Raw genomic sequence first — 20,014 nt, 5'->3', positions numbered from 1 at the left:
TGACGCCACGGCACTCACCCTAGCCTGGGCAACAAAGCGAGACTCTGTCTCAAAAAAAAAAAAAAAAAAAAAAAGAATTGCTTTTTAAGATGTGCTTGATTTATGTAAACCTGAATACTTTTACTGGAAAACCATTATTAACTCTTCACTGTGGTTTAGGCTAGAGGACAATAGCTGGTAAAGAACACTAGAGTAAATCAGGAATGGAGCAAACTGCAGATTTGACAACGGAAATGAGATTTTAGGGATTTTCACTGGTTCTATTTTAAAAGATTTTATATTTAAAGCATTATGGTGGTTGCAAAACTCTTGCTCTGTCAAAGGCAGGTGGTGTTGCTTCATTATTAAGAAGCCTTGAGACACCTGTTCTCTGATTTTGGGGCTGCAGATCCAACATGCTGTTTCTGCACCGGCCACTCTGACACTGAAGTGCAGTCTTCGTTACCCCGCATGGACTCCAGGCACCTCCTTCACCTGGTGCGGCTGTTTAAGGCCACGGGAGACTCACCGAGAGGGTAAGGAGCAAAGGTGTTGGGCGAAGACTGCTGATCTTTGGTCTGCAGGTCAGGTAGGCCGGGAGCCTGGGGGTGCGGGGGGAAGCTGTCCATGGCCGATTTGCCTGCAGAGGGGTGCAGAGACAGGTGCGGCGGTGGCGGCGGCGGTGGCGGCTGCTTCACGAGCAGGGCCTGGGCCAGCTGGCGCTGGTGCTGCTGGATCTGCTGCTGCAGATTAGTGATTGTGCGCGCAACCTGGCAGGCAGAGACACACACACACTTCAGCCAGGTGGGTGGGACGTGACGCTCACACTCGTCTTGGGGCCAAGTGTGCTTCACACTGTGTCTACGCTGAGGCCACCGGGGCCGGGCCGACCTCCTCCCACACCTAGCTGATCCCAGGACTTTTTAAAGGGGAGGCTTAGCTAGAGAAAAATAATGACAGACACACGAATAGCTCAGCAATTAGCATCTCTCTTATCAGGAAAAATTATAGTTAGTGACAAAAATCAACCTGGGCAATACATACTTGCTGCTCCTGTTGTCTCATGGGTCCGGAAACATTACGCTGGGCCTGTAACATCTGCTGCTGGATTTGTAAACGTTGGTATGCCTGTTGACAGAAAGAAAAGAGTTGAAATATTATAAGAAAGCCATCAATAAATAGTTGAACTTCCTGACATTAGTTAAAAAACAAAAAAGGGGAAATTGGCTGCGATTTTTGGTCTCTTAACCATACTGCTGTTTAAGCATATTGTGGAAGGGAGGCACAAAGCGTTTTTAAAGGATAAGTGTCTTCCCAAAACTTTCTTTTTTTTGAGACAGTCTCACTCTATCACCCAGCTAGAGTGCCGTGGTATCATCATAGGTCACAGCAACCTTTTCAAACTCCTGGGCTCAAGCGATCCTCTTGCCTCAGCCTCCCAAGCAGCTGGGATTATAGGTGCGTCCCCTGTGCCTGGCTAATATTTATATTTTTAGTAGAGACAGGGTCTCGCTCTTGCTCAGGCTGGTCTCCAACTCCTGACCTTGAGCGATTCTCCTCCCTTGGCCTCCCAGAGTGCTAGGATTACAGGCATGAGCCACCATGCTCAGCCCTAAAACTTTCTTAAAACATACATTTTTAGTCAATACCCCTGCTTAGTGTTGGTAATGAGGTCTGTTGCAAATATTTTTCAGTTAATAAAGGGAGCAAAATTCTCTGCTCTAGTCACATAAACTAAAAGTGAAAAAAAAAAAAGAAAAATATTTATTCTTATAATAATAAAGACTAAAAGTTCAGAATGGCCCAGACAATGTGGCAGAATTCTGGTAACAGGCTGTTAGATCATTTGATTGAAAATGGTGGTTGAATATAATAAATTTTTTCTTATAAAGATTTTTGGTGATATTCTTGGCAAAAGGACTTATTAAAATAGAATCCAATTAAAAGTAGAGATTGTACTATCAGAACTACCTCATTAATCTATAATATACAGAGGAATAAAATACTTCACTTCAGTGACTCCTGATAGGCCCTAAAATTTAATCTTAGGAAATTTTTCAGGAAAAAAAAATTAAGAACACTAAACATTGTTTTAAAAGCAGAACGCACTAAACATGAAATTCATGATTTTCTCTTCTTTTTTTCACTCGGCTAGTCAACAGAAGAGAACCAAGATTTTGCCGACGGCTTTCGTCCCACAGGGCAATGACGACTCCCTGCACGACTGAGAGCCTGGCACATCAGTGCGACTCCGCTCCGAGCCACGCCAGGACACAGCAATGCCTGCAGCGTCGCAGGCGAGGGGCAGAGAGTGGCGCTCCTCTACGGTGTCGGTTCTAAGCTGACGTGTGCCTATTTCCAGAGCCGTCTCCTCCCCTTCTCCGAGTCAGTAGTCTCCAGCTGTTGCCTGACGACACAGGTGCGCCACCTGGCCACAGTGAGGCCTCACCACCACACTGTGGGAACACACTTGTCTTCTGATGGATAAAGAAACGGCTCTGAGGGTCAAGCCACGGTCCTGACCTCACGTGTAGAGCTCTCTGTCCTCTGTTAAAGTGAGGACACACAACATGTGTCTCCAGGACACTTCCTTCCTTCCATCTTCCCATTCTCCCCTGCTGCTTCCAGAAAAACCAGACCTGAAACTTGTTGGGTCTAAAACACAGTAAAGGGGAAGGAAGGATTCTCCTATAAACAAAGGTTTCATTTGCAGCAATGGTTCTGTCTACTGGAGGGCCCCCCAACCTTTTTTTGCTTCCTTCATGATTCCTGGTCATTCTAAATAAATCAGGTGCCCACACATTAAGAAATGAATTAATACACTTGGTCATTTAGTGTATATAAATTCAGTATGCATCTAGGGATATAAACACATGGCGTTTTATGGTAAAGCCAGTAAGACTGTTTGAAAATAAAAAAAATTCAAGATATATTAAGTTATAAAACTTTCCAGCCTTATTAGGTCACATCAGCTATTCTCAACTGGAAGTTCTGTAAGAGAATGAATTAAGTTCTAATGCGCTAAGGCATCTACTATATGTAAAGAAGTAATTTCTCTCCTGTGCTTCTAGAATGGTATTTGTGGATACTATCCTCGGAAGAATTAAGAAAATAGTCACTCAAATGATTTCTGTGTGGGGTGGAGCAGATGAGAAACTCTGGCTGAGAGCACAGAGGAAAGGCATGTCTGTTATACTCAGGAGGCTGAGGTGGGAGGATTACTGAAGCCCAAGAGTTTGAGGCCAGACTGGGGAACAGAGTGAGATCCCACTTCTATTAAAAAAATATATATACACACCTAATTATAAGATCTGGCAGACTTTCTAAACATAAAGAAGCCAAAAAATTTACAATATTAGTAAAAAACGCTCATGTGAAAAAGTTCATTAACAGTTTAAAAACTTCATGAAAGTCTCAAGGACATACCCTGACGTGTGACCACTTTTACCAGTACCACGTCTGTGCTGGCATATCTACACGAACGCAAGAGAGAACGTCCCATCCTTTGCTCTGTAACGCGGATGGGTCTGTCCACTCACCAGCTGCAGCTGATAGAGCTGGTTCAACATCGTCATATGCTGAGGATTAATTGGCGAGGTTAATAGTGCAGGGTTGAGACCAATGTTTTTTGCTGCAAACTGCAAAAGCTGTGCTTGAACCTGTTTAACAGAAAATATACTGTTAGCCACTGTATTTCTATTAAAATATTTACTTGTCTGTGTAGTTTTTCAAGATTCAAAACTGATTAAATAACAATTATATTTGTCTCATGGTGAATGTCAAAGGCCACTAAAAAATTTATGAACATTTTAATATTAGTAGTTAGCATGCAAAGAAAGGAAGAAAAAGAACAAGGAAAGAAGGAAGGAAGGAAGATAAGTTGGTCTTCAAAAAGATTTAGTTATAAATTAACTTTCTAAGGTTCTGGGACATTCCTATTAGTGGTTGATTTCCTATTCTGCCAAGATGAAAATACTCAGGGCTCCTTCTGTGGCTTGGCATGCTTTAAGGGCTGAAGACCATGAAGGTGGTCCCAGGGAGGGAGTCCTCAGAGGCAGTAGGTGCACACTTCTCACACATGCTACCCGGACCAGGCCCTGCAGCAGCTGCCGCCCCACAAGAGGTTCTAGGGAGCCCTTCTCAAGGGTATGTGCTCAGGAACTTGTCAATACCTGCCGTGGGGGCAGACAATGTCCCTGGGAGGCACGACTGCCCCTAGCCTTCCAGCGGCTCTCTGCCAGACCTGACGCTGACTATAGAGTGCCTCCCACTCGGGGCATCTCTTCAACTGAATGCACTGCCCCCAATCAGTGAGGGCCTGGCACTGGCTATTGCAAAATGTTTCCCTCCGTGTGATATGTGTCTTTATACGGCAGGACTGCAAGAAGATTTTAGGCAGAACATGGTTGAGCATTTTTTGCTTTAATAGTTGTCCAATGTGTACTACAAAAATGTTGATTTTTCTATTTATGGTAAATATATAAAGTTTCCTTTAAAAATAAATTTAAATTAAAATGGCACGTCAACTTAAGGAAAAAATTATGTGATAGTACAGGTAATATGGAGGTATGGAAAAAATAGTGAGATGGCACACAGATGACTGACATTTGGGACATGCTGGTTTGCTTGGTTAGGGGAAGACTGCTGACTGCTCCTTCTGCCACTGCCTCTTACATTGGGCATGGCTGTGCCATACAGCTGGCACTAGGTGTGGACAGTGGGATTCGACTGGAATGATCTGTGCAGCTTCCAGGCCACCTGCACAGAGGTGCTGCCCAGACCCTCTGCCACCTCCTTCCCTGTTGTTGAGAAGTGGCTCGGGCAGAGCTGTCACACTAGCCCTGAGCTGCTGCTGTCTGCACCACTGTGTGAGAGATGAACGCCCACCTTGTTTAAGCTACTGTTTTGTCAGGCCTCTCTGTTATAGTGGCTTACACTGTACCCTCACTAATGCATTTAACTATAATTTTACAGATTTCAGCCATCTCAACTCAATGCACAAACCCAGGTTCAAACAATTCTTGGGTGAAAATTACTCCCCGTGAATGCCCTGATAAGTCTTGCTTGTTTCCATATGCCAACACTGCCTTCTTCCCCTCCGGTGCTGTCCGCAGTGTGTCCTCCCCAGACTGCCATGTTGAAACCTAACCCCAATGTGGTATCGAGAGTAGGGCCTTTGGGAGGTGACTGGGAGCCTCTATCAACGGGGTTAGTGCCTAACTAGAGAGGCTTGAGGAAGGTTGTTCGCCCATGTGAGGATGCACAAAAGTCATCATCTAAGAGGAACAGGCCCTTAGACACTGAATCTTTTGGTGCCTTGTCTTGGACTTCCCAGCCTCCAGAACCGTGAGCAATAAACTCATGCTGTCTCTAAATTACCCAGTCTAAGGTATTTGTTATAGCAGGCCGAATGGACTAAGATACCATATTCCCACCAAGTAAACTGAAACTTAAATTAAATTTTACAAATAATAGAAGACTGATGGATTAGCATGTTCTCTTTTGAAACAGGTTGAAAACAGAAATGTCAAATATCTTCTCGGCAATAGAGGTCTCTTGGGGAAGAAAGCAGGTTTCTCTGCCAGAAGATGCAGAACGTGGCGGGCACTTCACACAGCTTTTGCTCTCCTGGTGTGTGGGCATGTGTGTTGGGTATGTCTTTTCCCTTCTCAATATTGCTTCTGACCAGGTTTGGCTGATTTGAGGCCCTCTAAGAACAAGCTCTGGAAATGTCTACTGGAGCAGGAGAATCAGTTTACTCCTACTACTTTATAAGCTAAAATTGCTTTCTAGGTTAAGAATAGGAAGACCTCCTCTTAGATGCGTGTTAATTTGGTTCTCACTTTAAAACGGCGATTCCATGTGGCAAAAGACCCCACCCAACACCTGCACCTGCCTCTCTTTGCTCAGCAGGGCTTGGACCTGGGGCTGACCTGAGGGGATAGAAACTGAGGCACTTGAGCACGGAGACTGGGCTGGGAGGAGTTAAGAGGCTGCACTGGTGGCTGCGGCGGCGGCTGCATGGTCCTGGCTTGCGCTGCTCCGCTATTGCCAAACACACCCAGATTGCCACTCGGTATCTGCAGGAGATTGAATCAGACCCGTTACCAAGGCTGGCGCTAGAGCGATACTGTTGGGAGGTGAGGTGCAATGATTCCTCTTCCTATAAATGAATGCAAAATTGTTTTTGCTTCCTACCATTGTCAAGCTACACTGAGGGGAATTTTTTTTTGTTTGTTTTTTTTGTTACAGAGTCTTGCTCTGTCACTCAGACTGTAGTGCAGAGGCGTGAACATAGCTCACAGCAGCCTCAAACTGCTGGGTTCAGGTGATCTTCCTGCCTCAGCCTCCCGAGTAGTTACGACTATAGGTATGCAACACCACACTTGGCTGATTTTTAAAATTTTTTGTAGAGACAAGGTCTTGCTATGTTGCCCAGGCTGGCCTCAAGCAATGCCCCCCGCCTAGGCCTCTTAAACTGCTGAGATTACAGGTGTGAGCTGTTGTGCTAGGCCCCCAAGGCAATTTTTAATGAATGTTGTCTACATTGGTTATAGACGATGGAAAAATCAGCCCATGAAACCTGCCTATGTTTTTAAATTACAGAAGCCACACGAGAGTGCCAATTTTAAAGTATCCCCAAACAAGGCTATCCCCATTCAAAGAAACTATATACAGTGTTTCAAACAATAGCAACATGAATATAGCTATTTGAATAATATGCATTTCCAAAAGGATATCTGTGATAAGAGTTAAAGAGTAATACTATGTGGGATTTACTAACCTGAGAGGATAGCAAAAGTTTCAAATAGGAAATATAGCTATTATTTCATCTAACCTTAAAATTGAATTCGGTAGTTAACTTTGTGATAAATACGATCAATATACTTTAGATGCTTTTTCCACTCTATGGAATGAGTTACCTTACAAATAGGTGAAGTAGGACAACCTATAGCTTCTCTCAGGAAGAGCTACCTGCAAGGCACTGGGCAAACATGCTCTGCTGAGCTGCTGGCAGAACAACAGAGACGCAGATTTCCCACCAATGCCGGATCACTGGGATAGTGCCAGCTGGGAGCTGCTGAGTGGATAATGACATTGGGACACAGGCAACATGGGGCTGTTCCGCTGCCCCAAATATCACAGTGCCTAGTTAGAGAGAAGTCTCAAAGGCATGTGTGTGTGTGTCAACCTCATCCCTAAGAAAATCAGTGAGAAGGGATGTTCCACAGACGGGAAAAGCGTTTTTGTGTATCACTTCATATTAGGGAACCTGTGGGTGAGACGTGAGCCAGAGTAGCAAACAAAACTCTCAGGGCCTTTTTTATTTCCCCTTTTGAGACTGAGTCCTGCTGTCATCCTGGCTGGAGTGCAGAGGCATCATCATAGCTCACGGCAACCTCGAACTCCTGGCCTCCAGCAATTCTCTCTTTTTTTTTTTTGAGACAGAGTCTCGCTTTCTTGCCTAGGCTAGAGTGAGTGCCGTGGCGTCAGCCTAGCTCACAGCAACCTCAAACTCCTGGGCTCAAGCGATCCTCCTGCCTCAGCCTCCCGAGTAGCTGGGACTACAGGCACGAGCCACAATGCCCGGCTGATTTTTATATTATATATATTAGTTGGCCAATTAATTTCTTTCTATTTTTATGGTAGAGACGAGGTCTCGCTCAGGCTGGTTTGGAACTCCTGACCTTGAGCAATCCGCCCGCCTGGGCCTCCCAGAGTGCTAGGATTACAGGCGTGAGCCACTGCGCCCGGCCCTCAAGCAATTCTCTTGCCTCAGCCTCTCCAGTAGCTAGAACTACACGCCTGGCTGATTTTTCGATTTTTGTGTAGAGACAGGAATCTGCTATGTTGCTCAGGTCTCAAATGATACCCCTGTCTCAGCTTCCCAAAGTGCTAGGTTTACAGGTATGAGCCACTGAGCCCAGCCATCAGGTCCTTTCTTTAGTATCGTCTAACATGGTGATCTTCATCTTTCCCTAAAGAGTGTTAAAGGTAGGGAAAAGAATGCCAGTGTGACTGAAAACACTTCACAAGAGATGTCATCTCTATTTCTGGGGAAAAGGGGGAATGTGCAGTTTTCTTGCAGATCAATGTATTTAAGCCTGAGCAACATAGTGAGACCCCATCTCTACCAAAAACAAAAAACAAGAAAAACCCCCCAAAACCAAAACAAAAACCCCAGCCAGGCATGGTGGTACATGCCAGTACTCCCAGCCGCTTGGGAGGCTGAGGTGGAGGCAGCCCTTGAGCCCAGGAGTTTGAGGTTACAGTGAGCCGTGATGATGTCACTGCACTCCAGCCTGGGCAACAGAGTGAGATTCTGTCTAAAAAAACAAACAAAGTGTATTTAATGTTTTGATTGCCAGGAGAAAGGACACGCACTACCTAGCTCTTTCGATGGCACTGAAGACCACTCTGCAATACATTATCATTTCAACTAGCAGTTAGTTAGTTCTAAGGGTGCTGAGCACTCAAATGTATTTTAGGTAAAAGTAAAAATAAATATCACTTGGAAGCATTTCCTACTGCGTGGTTAAATTTTAAACTTGTTCAACTCTCAACTTCACCAAATCACCTGGTGGGAGGGGCATCCTTACAGTACTTCAACTGTCTTTACATGTTTGGTTGTATTTTAAAATAGAAGTATAAACTAAAATTAAGAAAGTTTATGTTTCAAACACATTTTTTAAAAGGCAAGGAAAACAAAGACCACATTCTGCTCTCTGACAACAGCCTTACCTGTCTAGAAGAATTCAAGTTCTGCATGCCCAGCCCTGAGGCAATCGCACCCAGGGCCTGATTGGGGAGTGCGCTGTTTGAAAGGGGGAGCTTCAGGCTTGGGGAAGGCAGAAACGGTGAAGCCGTGGGCTCTTCCACGAGGCCGCCATCCTGATTGGAGAAAGAGAGGGTGAGCTGCGTGCAGTGTCCGTCAGACAAAGCACCAAACAGTTTCCCAAGGAAACAGAAAAAGGTATGGATGAACAAAGAATTCAAAGATCAAAAAAGCGTGGATAAAAAGGGAATGGAGAACATGGGCAAAATGAACAGGGAAAAAGAAAGAGAGAAATAGGATTAAGATGCTGTTTTCATTTAAAAAATTATTTTACAAACACATACATTAACTGCTAATATTCTCATACACTATTGGCCCTGCCTTGGATAGGAGTAGGGAGAAAAGGACAAAAACAATGACAAAAGTCTAATTTGGAAACACTTTACAACCGTTTTCAAATAAACACGTTCTTTCTGAGAAGTTATTACCAAGGCTCTAGGTATACATACATTAGGCTGAATTCTGCTGGCATTCAACTGTTTCTGACCTACAAACATAGCAGTTTCATATGGCTTAGCCTAGTAAGAGGGTAAGTTATAACAGAATCTTGATAATTTTTATTTTTACATTTATTGAGGGTCTCACTATGTGCCAGAACTTTTGCAAATTTATCTCATCTAATGTCAGGACCAGCCTGAGGTATTACCCCAACCTTTTAAAGATAAGAAAAATAGGCCGGGGTCCCACTTAGGGCTGACAGATTTAGCAAATAAAATCACAGGATGCTGAGTTACACTGGAATTTCAGATGAACACTTTTTAATATAAGTATATTCCAAAAATTATTTCTTGTTTATCTGAAGTTCCAATTTCATGGGACACCCTGTAATCCTGCCCACACCGAGGAGGGACAGGAGAGGGTGGGGCCTCACTCCGGCCTACCCGCAGCCACAGTGGTGGTGGAGGCCTCGGTTTGGGAGCCAATGTAAGGGCCCTCATGACCCTGAGACTTCTCACCCGTGAGCCTGTTCTTCTTCTCTTTTTTTTCATAACTTGTCCATACTTCAATTTTATTTCAAGTTCAACATTTTGATTGAATTTAAAATGACACTTTGTAGTCACACCGATCTGGAGCAGGGACATTAACACATGACAGTACTTAGAACTGTGCTCTGACTGGACTTGTCAGACATCCGGGGAGTTTCCTGCAGATACCTGCGGTGGTCAGGCAGGTGGCCATCGGTAAGGGCCAGCCAGACACAGGTGCGCAAGCTCCACTTCTTTATTTTCTTTATTTTTATTTTTCACACTTCCCATTTCACATAATCATTTGATTTTGTTTTGTTTTTGGTAGAAACGGGGTCTTGCTATGTTGCCCAGGTTGGTGTAGAACTCTTGGGCTCAAGGGATCCTCCCTAGACCTCCCAAAGCACTGGGACTGCGGTATGAGCCATCACGCCTGGCCTCCACCACTTCTAATCTATTTTTCTGAGATTAAACATGTAACATATCATTTACAGATGGAAGAACCGTGTTTTGAAGATGAGAGAGTAACACAGAAATCTGATGACTCTTGTCCATTGGACAAATCAAAACAGACATCCAGCCAAGTTCACACAATAAAAGTTAAAATTAATTTTCAATTCCAGCCTGTTTCATTCCTAGTAACATCATGTGAAATACAACATTCCCTCTTTTGGGTGAAACATTTGTATATATTAGGAAAAAAAGGATTAAAGTCACTTAAATATTACAGTCCAGCAAATTTTAATCTAGTTTACATTAATGACACAGTTAAAAAGAAAAGCACTCTTGTTAAAAAGCACATGAAGAACCACTTAGATTGATACCTTGTCAAGAAAGGTGGGGCGGTCCATGGAAGACTCTTTGGAGATCGGTGGGCGGCAGCCGAGGGGTTTGGTGACCATTCCATTGTAGTCTGTCGCTCCCAGGCCGCGCTTGTCCACGTCCACCTTCTTTTCCAGCAGAGCGCCTGGAGCACAACAAACAGAAGCAATGCTGAAAACAGAACGCCAGTGCGCATTAGTCATGAGTGCCGAGCACACGACAGGCACCAGCTACAGCCTCAGGGAGGGGCACGCCCCCCACCCCTTAGGAAACTGGGAGCCAAGGGGACAGAGAGAGCACTTGGCTTCACTATGGCCAAACCCCGACAGCTGGCTCCTCCATGGCCCTCCTCTCCTGCTCCCACATGTCTGTGATCTGGCCCTGTCTGCCCTCTGAACCTCTCCACTCCAGTCGCCAGGCCACCACTGCCCCGTCTCAGAGGGCCTTCCCTGACTACTGTGCCTACGACGGCAGTGCTGTCTCTTTCCACTTGCTGAGTCTGGGTTATCGCAAGGCCTCTTCCAGACGTGAGGAATACAATCCTGTGCAGGACAGTTTCTGTCCTCATGGCTCTTTTGGCTTAGTGACTAGTATTTGTTTAGCCCACTTTAACTCTGTACTATTCGACAATTGTAAGAAGTTAGAATTCACTTCTTCCAGCTCACTCTGATTCTTCCTGTCTTGGCAGACTGCACCATACCTTTCGGCACCTGCACGTGATTATACAGTCTATCCTCATTATCATGGATTCAATACTTGTAAAGTCACCTTTTTGCTAAAATTTATTTGTAACCTCAAAATCAATGATCATGGCACTTTTATGGTTATTTGTGGACATGTGTAGATTATCAAAAAATTTGGGTCCTGTTCTCAGCTCAGGTCTTGTTTTGATCTCACATTGTAAAGAAGTATCTTTCTGATGATACAGTTAGGGCCACATTTTTCATACTTTTCTGCTACTCTGTTGATTTCAGTGTTTAAGATGGTCCCCAGTGTAGTGCTGAAGCACTGTCTGGTGTTTCTAAGCCCAACAAGGCTGTGCTGTGCCTTTCAGAGAAAACAGGCATGCTGGGTGAGTTTCCTCCAGGCAGGAGTTAAAGCACTTGTGGCTGTGAGTCCAACATTAATGAATCAATGATACAGTAGAGCCAGAAAAAGGGAGAGGAAATTCGCTGACCCATATGTGATGCTGCTCGGAAAGTGCTGAGTAACATCTGTAGTGTGTGATAAAACTATGTAAAAGAGGCTGGACGGATGGACAAAAATGCAGTGGACGGCACTGTTATGAGTCCGGAAGCCAAAGGAATTTATGGTCACATTCTCCAGGTCATAAAAACATTAAATCCTGGGCAATGTTTTATTATAAAGAAATATGACATATAGCTATTTTTGAGAAATATACAGTAAGGTGTCTTGAAACAGAAATACACATAAAACAAGGCTACGTACTGATCGATCGATAAGAATGCTGTGGCCGGAGGCTCACAGGAACCGAAACCTGTGCATCCCCTGGGAGCACTGGTTTGGTACTTGTTAGTTCAGTGTTTGCAGTGACTTCATAGAACATAACTACCAAGAATAATAAGAATTGACTGTATTTAAATATAAATATTTAACATAATTATTAATTTGAAACAGCTCCGGAACTAGGGTTGCTTCTTTCTTTCTTTTTTTTTTTTTTTTGAGACAGAGTCTCGCTCTGTTGCCCAGGCTAGAGTGAGTACCATGGCGTCAGCCTCGCTCACAGCAACCTCAAACTCCTGGGCTCAAGCAATCCTGCTGCCTCAGCCTCCCGAGTAGCTGGGACTACAGGCATGTGCCACCATGCCCGGCTAATATTTTCTATATATATTAGTTGGCCAATTAATTTCTTTCTATTGATAGTAGAGACAGGGTCTCGCTTTTGCTCAGGCTGGTTGCTAGTTTCTTGACAGTAAATCTCATCTCTCAACAAGAGTCAGTGCTCAGCTAGCAAGGCGAAGCTTCTGTTGATCCCATGTGAGCCCACTCTGGGACCAGGCAGAGGAATATGCTCAGTTAGAACCAAATGAAGTCTGGTGTGTGATCCCAGTGTCTCTCTCCAACAGTATTATTGCTACCTCCCTTCAAAATGGATGGTATTCCATGTATTTGTTGAAGTATGGAAAAAATAATGAAAAAGCAAACATGCTCCAAATATGGCACTGACCATTTGTCTCCCAAGCCCACTAGTCCTAAGAGACTCACCCTGTGATTAGTGCACTCGAGTGGCTGCTCCTTCCCTGCAGCCTAGTCCTGTCTACCCTACTTGGTACATACTCAACCATGAACCCATGGCTATAAGAAAATGCTTCCAGAAAGTAAAATTTCACAAATGGGTATCTTTAACAAAAAGTGTAGTTGAAGTGTGTCATAGGACTTACTCATGGCCTGATCAAGGTTCATGTTGTTGCTCTTCAAGGCCTCTTCAGCTGGCTCTCTCTGTGTAGGAAAACAGAGTTTTCATTAATGAGCATTAATAAGAGGAAAAGCTTGTAAATAGGTTAATCACTATTAACTTAGAGAAATGGTTATTACGTTTCTGAACTGGACATACTTTTCTCCATTGTTGAGGTTAGAGATAAATGTCTTAAATAAAAAATACTTGTAATGAGAAAACACACTGACTTGCTTTTTAGAGTAAAGAACTTGTATTTAATACTTTAGAAACAAAATGTAGAGTATCAGCAAAATTTTGTAAGTCCTCTTATAATCGATTCCAGTGCAACACTGAGCAGCACTGATTCAGCAAAGATGCAATGAAGCCAAGAGAGCAGGACACAGACACTGCCACATGCAGACAGTGAGGACAGGACAGGCTCCTGTCCTCGTAAGTCACATCCCTATCTGCCTCTCTCTAGTGCCAGCAACTATGTTAAAGTCACTGTCAGAGTGTAGAGCTTCATTTATTTGCTTTTATTCATTCATTCATTTATTTTTAAAGAGACAGGGACTTGCTCTGTCACTCAGGCTGGAGTATAGTTGTATGAGCATAGCTCACTGCAGCCTCAAACTGCTGGGCTCAAGTGATCCTCCCTCCTCAGCCTCTTGAGTAGATAGGACTACAGGCATGCACCACCATGCCTGGCTAATTTTTAAATTTTTTATAGAGATAGGGTCTCACTATGTTGCCTAGGCTGGCCTCAAACTCCTGGCCTCAAGCAATCCTGCTTTGGCCTCCCAGAGTTGTAGGATTACAGGCATGAGCCACTGCACACAGCTAGAGCTTTGTTTTCTACTGCATGAACTCTAGGCTCTATCATCAATAACTTTTCACCAAGAAACAAAAACAAACAGATTCACTCTGATAATTATCCCCATATTGGAACAGACTAATCTCAGTGGATGATCAGAGCCACTAGGGCGCTGTGTTAAGTGCGACAGTATAAATCAGGACTCCCTGAGGCCTCCCTCACCCTCTGGATTTGGAAGGAAAACATTTGAAGGGAATATGTGGCAAATATGGGCAACATCCCTCACTATCTGAACTCATGTCCTCCGATCTCAGGGTCAGAACGGACTGTGATACATTTTCAGGGGATATCCTGCGATCTGAATTCTCCCCACAAGTGATCAGAAGCTCAGGAAATATACAGGTTTGGTTAAGATATTTTTTCTGGATATGGAGCTCTGGTACTTTATACCAAGTTTTCTCTTGGGATCTTTGTCAATGTACTGCATGAACTAATGCAATTCACTTTTAATTATAAAGTGAAAGAAAATACAAAACTGTATAAACCAATGAAAATTAAAAATCACACAGCAGTTTTTGTTCTTTTAGTAAGAAAAGGTTTTCACACCTTTCTCAATAGAAATCATGTGGGTTTTTGCTGTGGTTCAAAGCAATGATATCCCTAATCCAAATTGTCCAGGTAAAGGGGGAATTGGAAGTTGGATGATATTAATAATCTCATCCCCCAAATAGGCTTCCTGCCTTGTCACACATGACAAACATGGAGAGGAAACAATCAGGGCTACTCATTCGAGTGGCCCCGTGGTAGGTAGCAGTAAAACAAGATGCCAGTCACCGGGAAGCCCATGTCTGTGAGTTGTTTGATCAGCCGGCTCATGATCCAGGCCTCGTCCTGCTTGCCAGATGTCTTCATGCCCTGGAACAAAGTGCAAGCAAGGGGAAGTCCATGAGTGACATCTTAATGCATTTCTTCCAGAAATGGGAGATAGCCTAAATTCACTGTGATTTAAAAGTCATGGAATCTTTCTGTATTAACATTGAATAGTGCTGTACTCCAGAAAGTCCCTGAGAGTATTTCGTGGCTAATACTATAGGAAAGCATCAGGATGCATTTGTAGGTTGGTGTATGTGTATAATTTATGGACTTAAAAAAAAAGCGGACTAGACCGGGCGCGGTGGCTCACGCCTGTAATCCTAGCACTCTAGGAGGCCAAGGCAGGAGGATTGCTTGAGCTCAGGAGTTCGAGACCAGCCTGAGCAAGAGCAAGACCCCGTCTCTACTATAAATAGAAAGAAGTTAATTGGCTAACTAATATATATAGAAAAAATTAGCAGGGCACGGTGGTGCATGCCTATAGTCCCAGCTACCTGGAAGGCTGAGGCAGGGGGATCGTTTGAGCCCAGCAATTTGAGGTTGCTGTGAGCTAGGCTGATGCCACGGCACTCTAGCCCGGGCAACAGAGTGAGACTGCGTCTCAAAAAAAAAAAAAAAAGCATGCAGAATAATTATTTCTCTTTCCTAGAAATTTAATTTAGTTCATCACAAATATATACTACTTCCATTATCACATAACCATAAGATGTACTCCCTTGAACATAGCCGTATGTGAAGTTTACTAAAAATTAATGGTTTTTGCCCTTTTATAAGCTTTATTCTAAAAAGTGATTAAGACGCAGAGGGGTTCATTCCAATAAATGAAAAGGCAACAAGAAGAAAGAAAGAAAAAAAAAACCCTGTTAATTTTATTAACAATTCATTACTTACAGCCATTAGCGCAGAGAAAAGGAGTAAGTAGGAACCTGCAATGAGGGAGGAGGAAGAGGACGGGGCCGCGGGCAGGACAGAAGCGGCTGCTCAGCAACTGCCCTCCGTGTCTGCAACTGCAAAGGCTCCAATGATGCATTAGCACAATATGAAAAAATTCCCCTCTAAAAATATTCTTCATGGTGCTTTTCAAAACTAACCCTGCCATAACCATATAATGGAGCACGTGGAGTTATACAAGCTAACGGGCTTTCTTTCCTTAAGGAAGCAGCTTATTTGCACGCTATTTTAATCATTACTATGCTGCCAAAGCCAGATTAGCTAAGATTATATAATATTATAATTTACCAATTTGGCATTTTTGGTCCCATCATTAACTGGATTATTTGCCAACCCAGCTGTAAAAAGACTTTTTTTTTTTTTGATGTCAGTAAATCACTTCTACTCCTTATGAATAGAGAGCACTGATTTTAGTTTCTGGGTTCTCTTGTTGCTAACTGAATGGTTTTTTAACCTAAATTTTTTTTTTAACAGTAGTACATTCATATGATTCAAAAGTATAAAAAAGGTATAACAAGAGTCTTCTTTTCCAACACTGCTAATGCCTCTAATACCTTAAAAAAAAAAAAAAAAAAAAGAGTCTTCTTTTCATGCCACCCCATCTGCTTAGTTCCTGTTCTCTCCAAGAGGAAACTCTTAGCAGTTTTTTTTTCCTTTTGGAGACAAGGTCTCACTCTGTTGCCCGGGCTACAGTGCAGAGGCATCATCATAGCTCACAGTAGCCTCAAGAGATCCTCCTGCCTCAGCCTCCCAAGCAGCTGGGACTACAAGCTCATGCCACCACACCTAATTAATTCTTTTCTTCTACTTTCCGTAGAGACAAGGTCTCGCTCTTGCTCAGGCTGGTCTTAAACTTCTGGCCTAAAAGCCATCCTCCTGCCTCCAGTTTCCCAAAGGGCTAGGATTACAGGAGAGAGCAACCACACCTGAAGTTTCTTATCTATCCTTACAGAGAATTTAAAATATTCTATAGAAGCTGTGATGTACATGTGCATGTACACACACACACACACCCTGCCCCCTCACCAAACTGGGTGTTATACACATTTTTCTGTACATTGCTTTTCATTTAACAATGAATTTTAGTCATCTTTTCGTATCAGTATATACCTAGAATTTCTTCTAAAAGATGTTTAGCTTTCCATAATATGGATGTGGCATAATTTAACTGGATACCCAATCAATGCACATTGAAGTTTTCATTTTTTTTTTTTTTACTATAAAAATGGTGTAATAGAAAACTGTTTCTGTAAAGTGACATCTTTCAGACTACTTTCAGGGTTTAATTTCTTTAATATGAGTATTGGTCATACCTTCTGAAGTCCTTTTTTGGGAGCATTCCCCCAGGAGCTGCAGGAAGAGGTACTTTCTTGGGAAGCAGCATTATTCCACATGTCTCCTTCTTCATCCTCCCACTGGCTGGTACCGAGATTCATGTCATCCCCACCACTGCCCCAGCCTTCTTGCATAGATTTTGAAGCTAGAAGGAGAGTCAACATGAACTTATCAAATCCTTCACCCCTTGAGTAGACAATGCTTCACTACAACATATAATTTAGGGGAGGTGGGACAAAAGGTATATTGCAATCTACCTTTTTACTAATTCATTTTTTTTTTTTTGAGACAGAGACTCGCTTTCTTGCCTAGGCTAGAGTGAGTGCCGTGGCGTCAGCCTAGCTCACAGCAACCTCAAACTCCTGGGCTCAAGCAATCCTACTGCCTCAGCCTCCCGAGTCGCTGGGACTACAGGCACGAGCTACCATGCCCGGCTAATTTTTATATTATATATATTAGCTGGCCAATTAATTTCTTTCTATTTTTATAGTAGAGATGGGGTCTCGCTCAGGCTGGTTTTGAACTCCTGACCTTGAGCAATCCACCCGCCTCGGCCTCCCAGAGTGCTAGGATTACAAGCGTGAGCCACCACGCCCGGCCTACTAATTCATTTTTTCATTTCTCCTACTAGATATGTATGTACATGTATATTATACGTTTTCCTTCAAACTGTAGCTATTTGTAGTCTGCACTGTTCCAAACTTAATGTACTAACCATCATGCTAAAAATAAATCCTAGGGGCTACAGGAGAAGGTGACAATCTCTACATGTTATGAAAAGCTACTAAAATGTAGATTCCTGAAAAATGTCATTATCTTCTGGTCGGTTCTTAACACTGCTTGATCCAAACCTGTGAGCGTTACATCATATAGACCAGTGCTTGTCAAACTGGCAATCTGCGAGAGTCGGCTGGGCACCAAGCAGAATGCAGCAGGTCTGAGCTTGGGCCCCACAGCTTGCATTTCTAACAGGCTCCTGGGAAACGTAAACTAGCAGGGCAGAGGCAGATGGAACTACAAACTGACTACTGAGTTTCCATCTCAAGATGTTATGTTTTTTCTCCTTTCTTAAGGTACAAAGTGAATTTCGGTGTCAAAATTACCCCAAGTTTTCACTCCTTGGAAGAATGTGAAGAAGGCCAAAGACTAGGTGATAGCACAGTTAGCTGGGGTCTTTCAGATGAGGAGGGTAGGATGCTTACAAACATATAGGACAGGCATATAACTGGGGCCTCCAGGACAGATTCTAAAAACAGAATACAGTCTCAAATGGCATGTGAATCTAAATACTCAGAAATTCCCGTATTCTTTGCATTTGTAACAAAAAGTAATATGAGTGCAATAAATACTTCCAGTAGAATGGTGGACATATGGAATGTATTATCCATATTAGCAAAATAACAAAACACAAAACCATTAAAGTTGCATTTTAAGATCTAGGACATGTAATGATGCCCAAGAAAATAGGAAGCTTCTGTAGCCACGTGAGCAATTAATGTTAATATCAGATTTAAATCCACCTTACTCACATTAATATTGTAAATATCATATTGCAAAATACCCATATAATAACAAGAATTCTAGTTGGTAAAAATAATCTGGACATTGGTAAGAATGTATATTATCTGTATATTTGTTACGTTTTAAGAAAATGGAAGGAAAATGCACAATTTTTTTCTTTTTTCAAGTTGTATAATATAAACAAAGAGTACCCAGAGTGGAATTCTTGTTGACAAGACTAAAGTAGGCAAGGAGTGTCAGACTGCTTCAAAGTAACCCATGTTTTCAAAAACTAATCTCCAGAAGAAAAAAAATGACATGGTTTATCCATCTTGCTCAGTAAAACAGCAAGTTTAAATTGCTTAATGTGCCAGGCAAGGATACTGCTGAAGCATGGATGTTACCAGTAGTACCAAACATATATGCTAGGTGGCTTTGATACTTGTATTTATTCACATTATTATAAAATGGAGGGCATGACTTCTATTAAAAGCTCCTTTGTGTTCATGAGCAGACATGACAAATATTTCTTTACAGTCTTGGTTTAAAGTTAGTTTTAAAGTATAAACATATGATAAAAGTATCCTAAAAATTTAGTTTTAAAAATTCAATGAAAAGTATTCCTCTAAATAGAATACTCTGAGCGCCAACTCTAACTGGTCGGATCAGGCGAGCGGGATGGCAGGCCTACCTGGTTTGCACAGGGCTGGAGCAGCAGCGGGTGCGCCAGCCCTTCCGAACGCCACGGCAGGTTCTGCGGGGCGATCTCCCCATCCGCTACCACTGCTGGGTGGCTTCCCCCACGCTGCTGTGCCATTGTCAACCAGGGTAGAAGGGGAGGATGGTTCTCCCCAAGAGTTTTCAGCCTTTGAGTGAACATTAGGCATTTCTCCCCAGCCTGAGGAAACTGAAAAGGGTACAGAGGGGTAGAGAAAATAATAAAAGTGAAACAGAGAGAAAGTAAAAATGCAATTCAATTTTCAATTTCAAAATATTAATAGTTTCAGGATAATCTATCATTATAAATGCATTAAATCTAATCAGATGTTTACCCTTTTAAAGTTGCAATTTTCTCACTCTTGATCTCTACTCACTTAAAATTTAAAAAGCCCATTAAAGACTACTCAATTCAGTTTTTGCAACATAATAGGATTGAAAAGAATAGCTTAAAACTATGTTTGAGAAGTAACTTGCTTACTTCTGGTATTATATGCAATGACCTAAAAGAAATTTTATGTTACATTATTCTAAGAAAAGTTTACAAGTTGTAAATATATACTGCAAAATTATTCTTGCTTATCTTTTGACCACGACAGACACAGTTCAATTCATCTGGGCAAAACAACAAGAAGATGGCAGCAAACACACAAAGGTAAAGTAATAACTACAGAATGCAGACAGTTCCCATGGTACCACCATGAGCGTCTGTCTGAGGCATTTGTCTTGGAAGACAACAGAGTTGAGGAATTAGGGACTAGGGTAGTTCCGATAGGCATGCTGACTGCAAGGGTTTTCAGGAATCCTTCATTGCTTTGCCTAGT

The 20,014-nt window shown here is 42.7% G+C and overlaps 1 protein-coding gene across 20 annotated transcripts in view; it reads right to left on the bottom strand.

The window, feature by feature from the left end:
• TNRC6C (trinucleotide repeat containing adaptor 6C) overlaps positions 1-20,014 on the bottom strand; it is a 129,546-nt gene that overhangs the window by 17,607 nt on the left and 91,925 nt on the right. For 13 of the 20 annotated variants that reach the window (XM_075994807.1, XM_075994802.1, XM_075994794.1 and 10 more), the window contains 10 exons: positions 19,165-19,380; positions 16,952-17,118; positions 14,649-14,729; positions 13,005-13,062; positions 10,605-10,747; positions 8,722-8,895; positions 5,913-6,059; positions 3,519-3,638; positions 1,024-1,107; positions 509-749 (listed from right to left, as the gene is read on the bottom strand). In XM_075994807.1, the coding sequence (XP_075850922.1) occupies positions 509-749; positions 1,024-1,107; positions 3,519-3,638; positions 5,913-6,059; positions 8,722-8,895; positions 10,605-10,747; positions 13,005-13,062; positions 14,649-14,729; positions 16,952-17,118; positions 19,165-19,380 (1,431 nt within the window). The remainder of the gene's footprint in view (positions 1-508; positions 750-1,023; positions 1,108-3,518; positions 3,639-5,912; positions 6,060-8,721; positions 8,896-10,604; positions 10,748-13,004; positions 13,063-14,648; positions 14,730-16,951; positions 17,119-19,164; positions 19,381-20,014) is intronic. The other 7 variants (XM_075994806.1, XM_075994808.1, XM_012756220.3 and 4 more) reach the window with 2 other exon arrangements.

Source organism: Microcebus murinus, chromosome 18 (genome assembly GCF_040939455.1).
Source record: "Microcebus murinus isolate Inina chromosome 18, M.murinus_Inina_mat1.0, whole genome shotgun sequence".
In the NCBI taxonomy this organism is placed as follows: domain Eukaryota; kingdom Metazoa; phylum Chordata; class Mammalia; order Primates; family Cheirogaleidae; genus Microcebus; species Microcebus murinus.
This window is presented reverse-complemented; position numbering and strand designations above follow the sequence as displayed.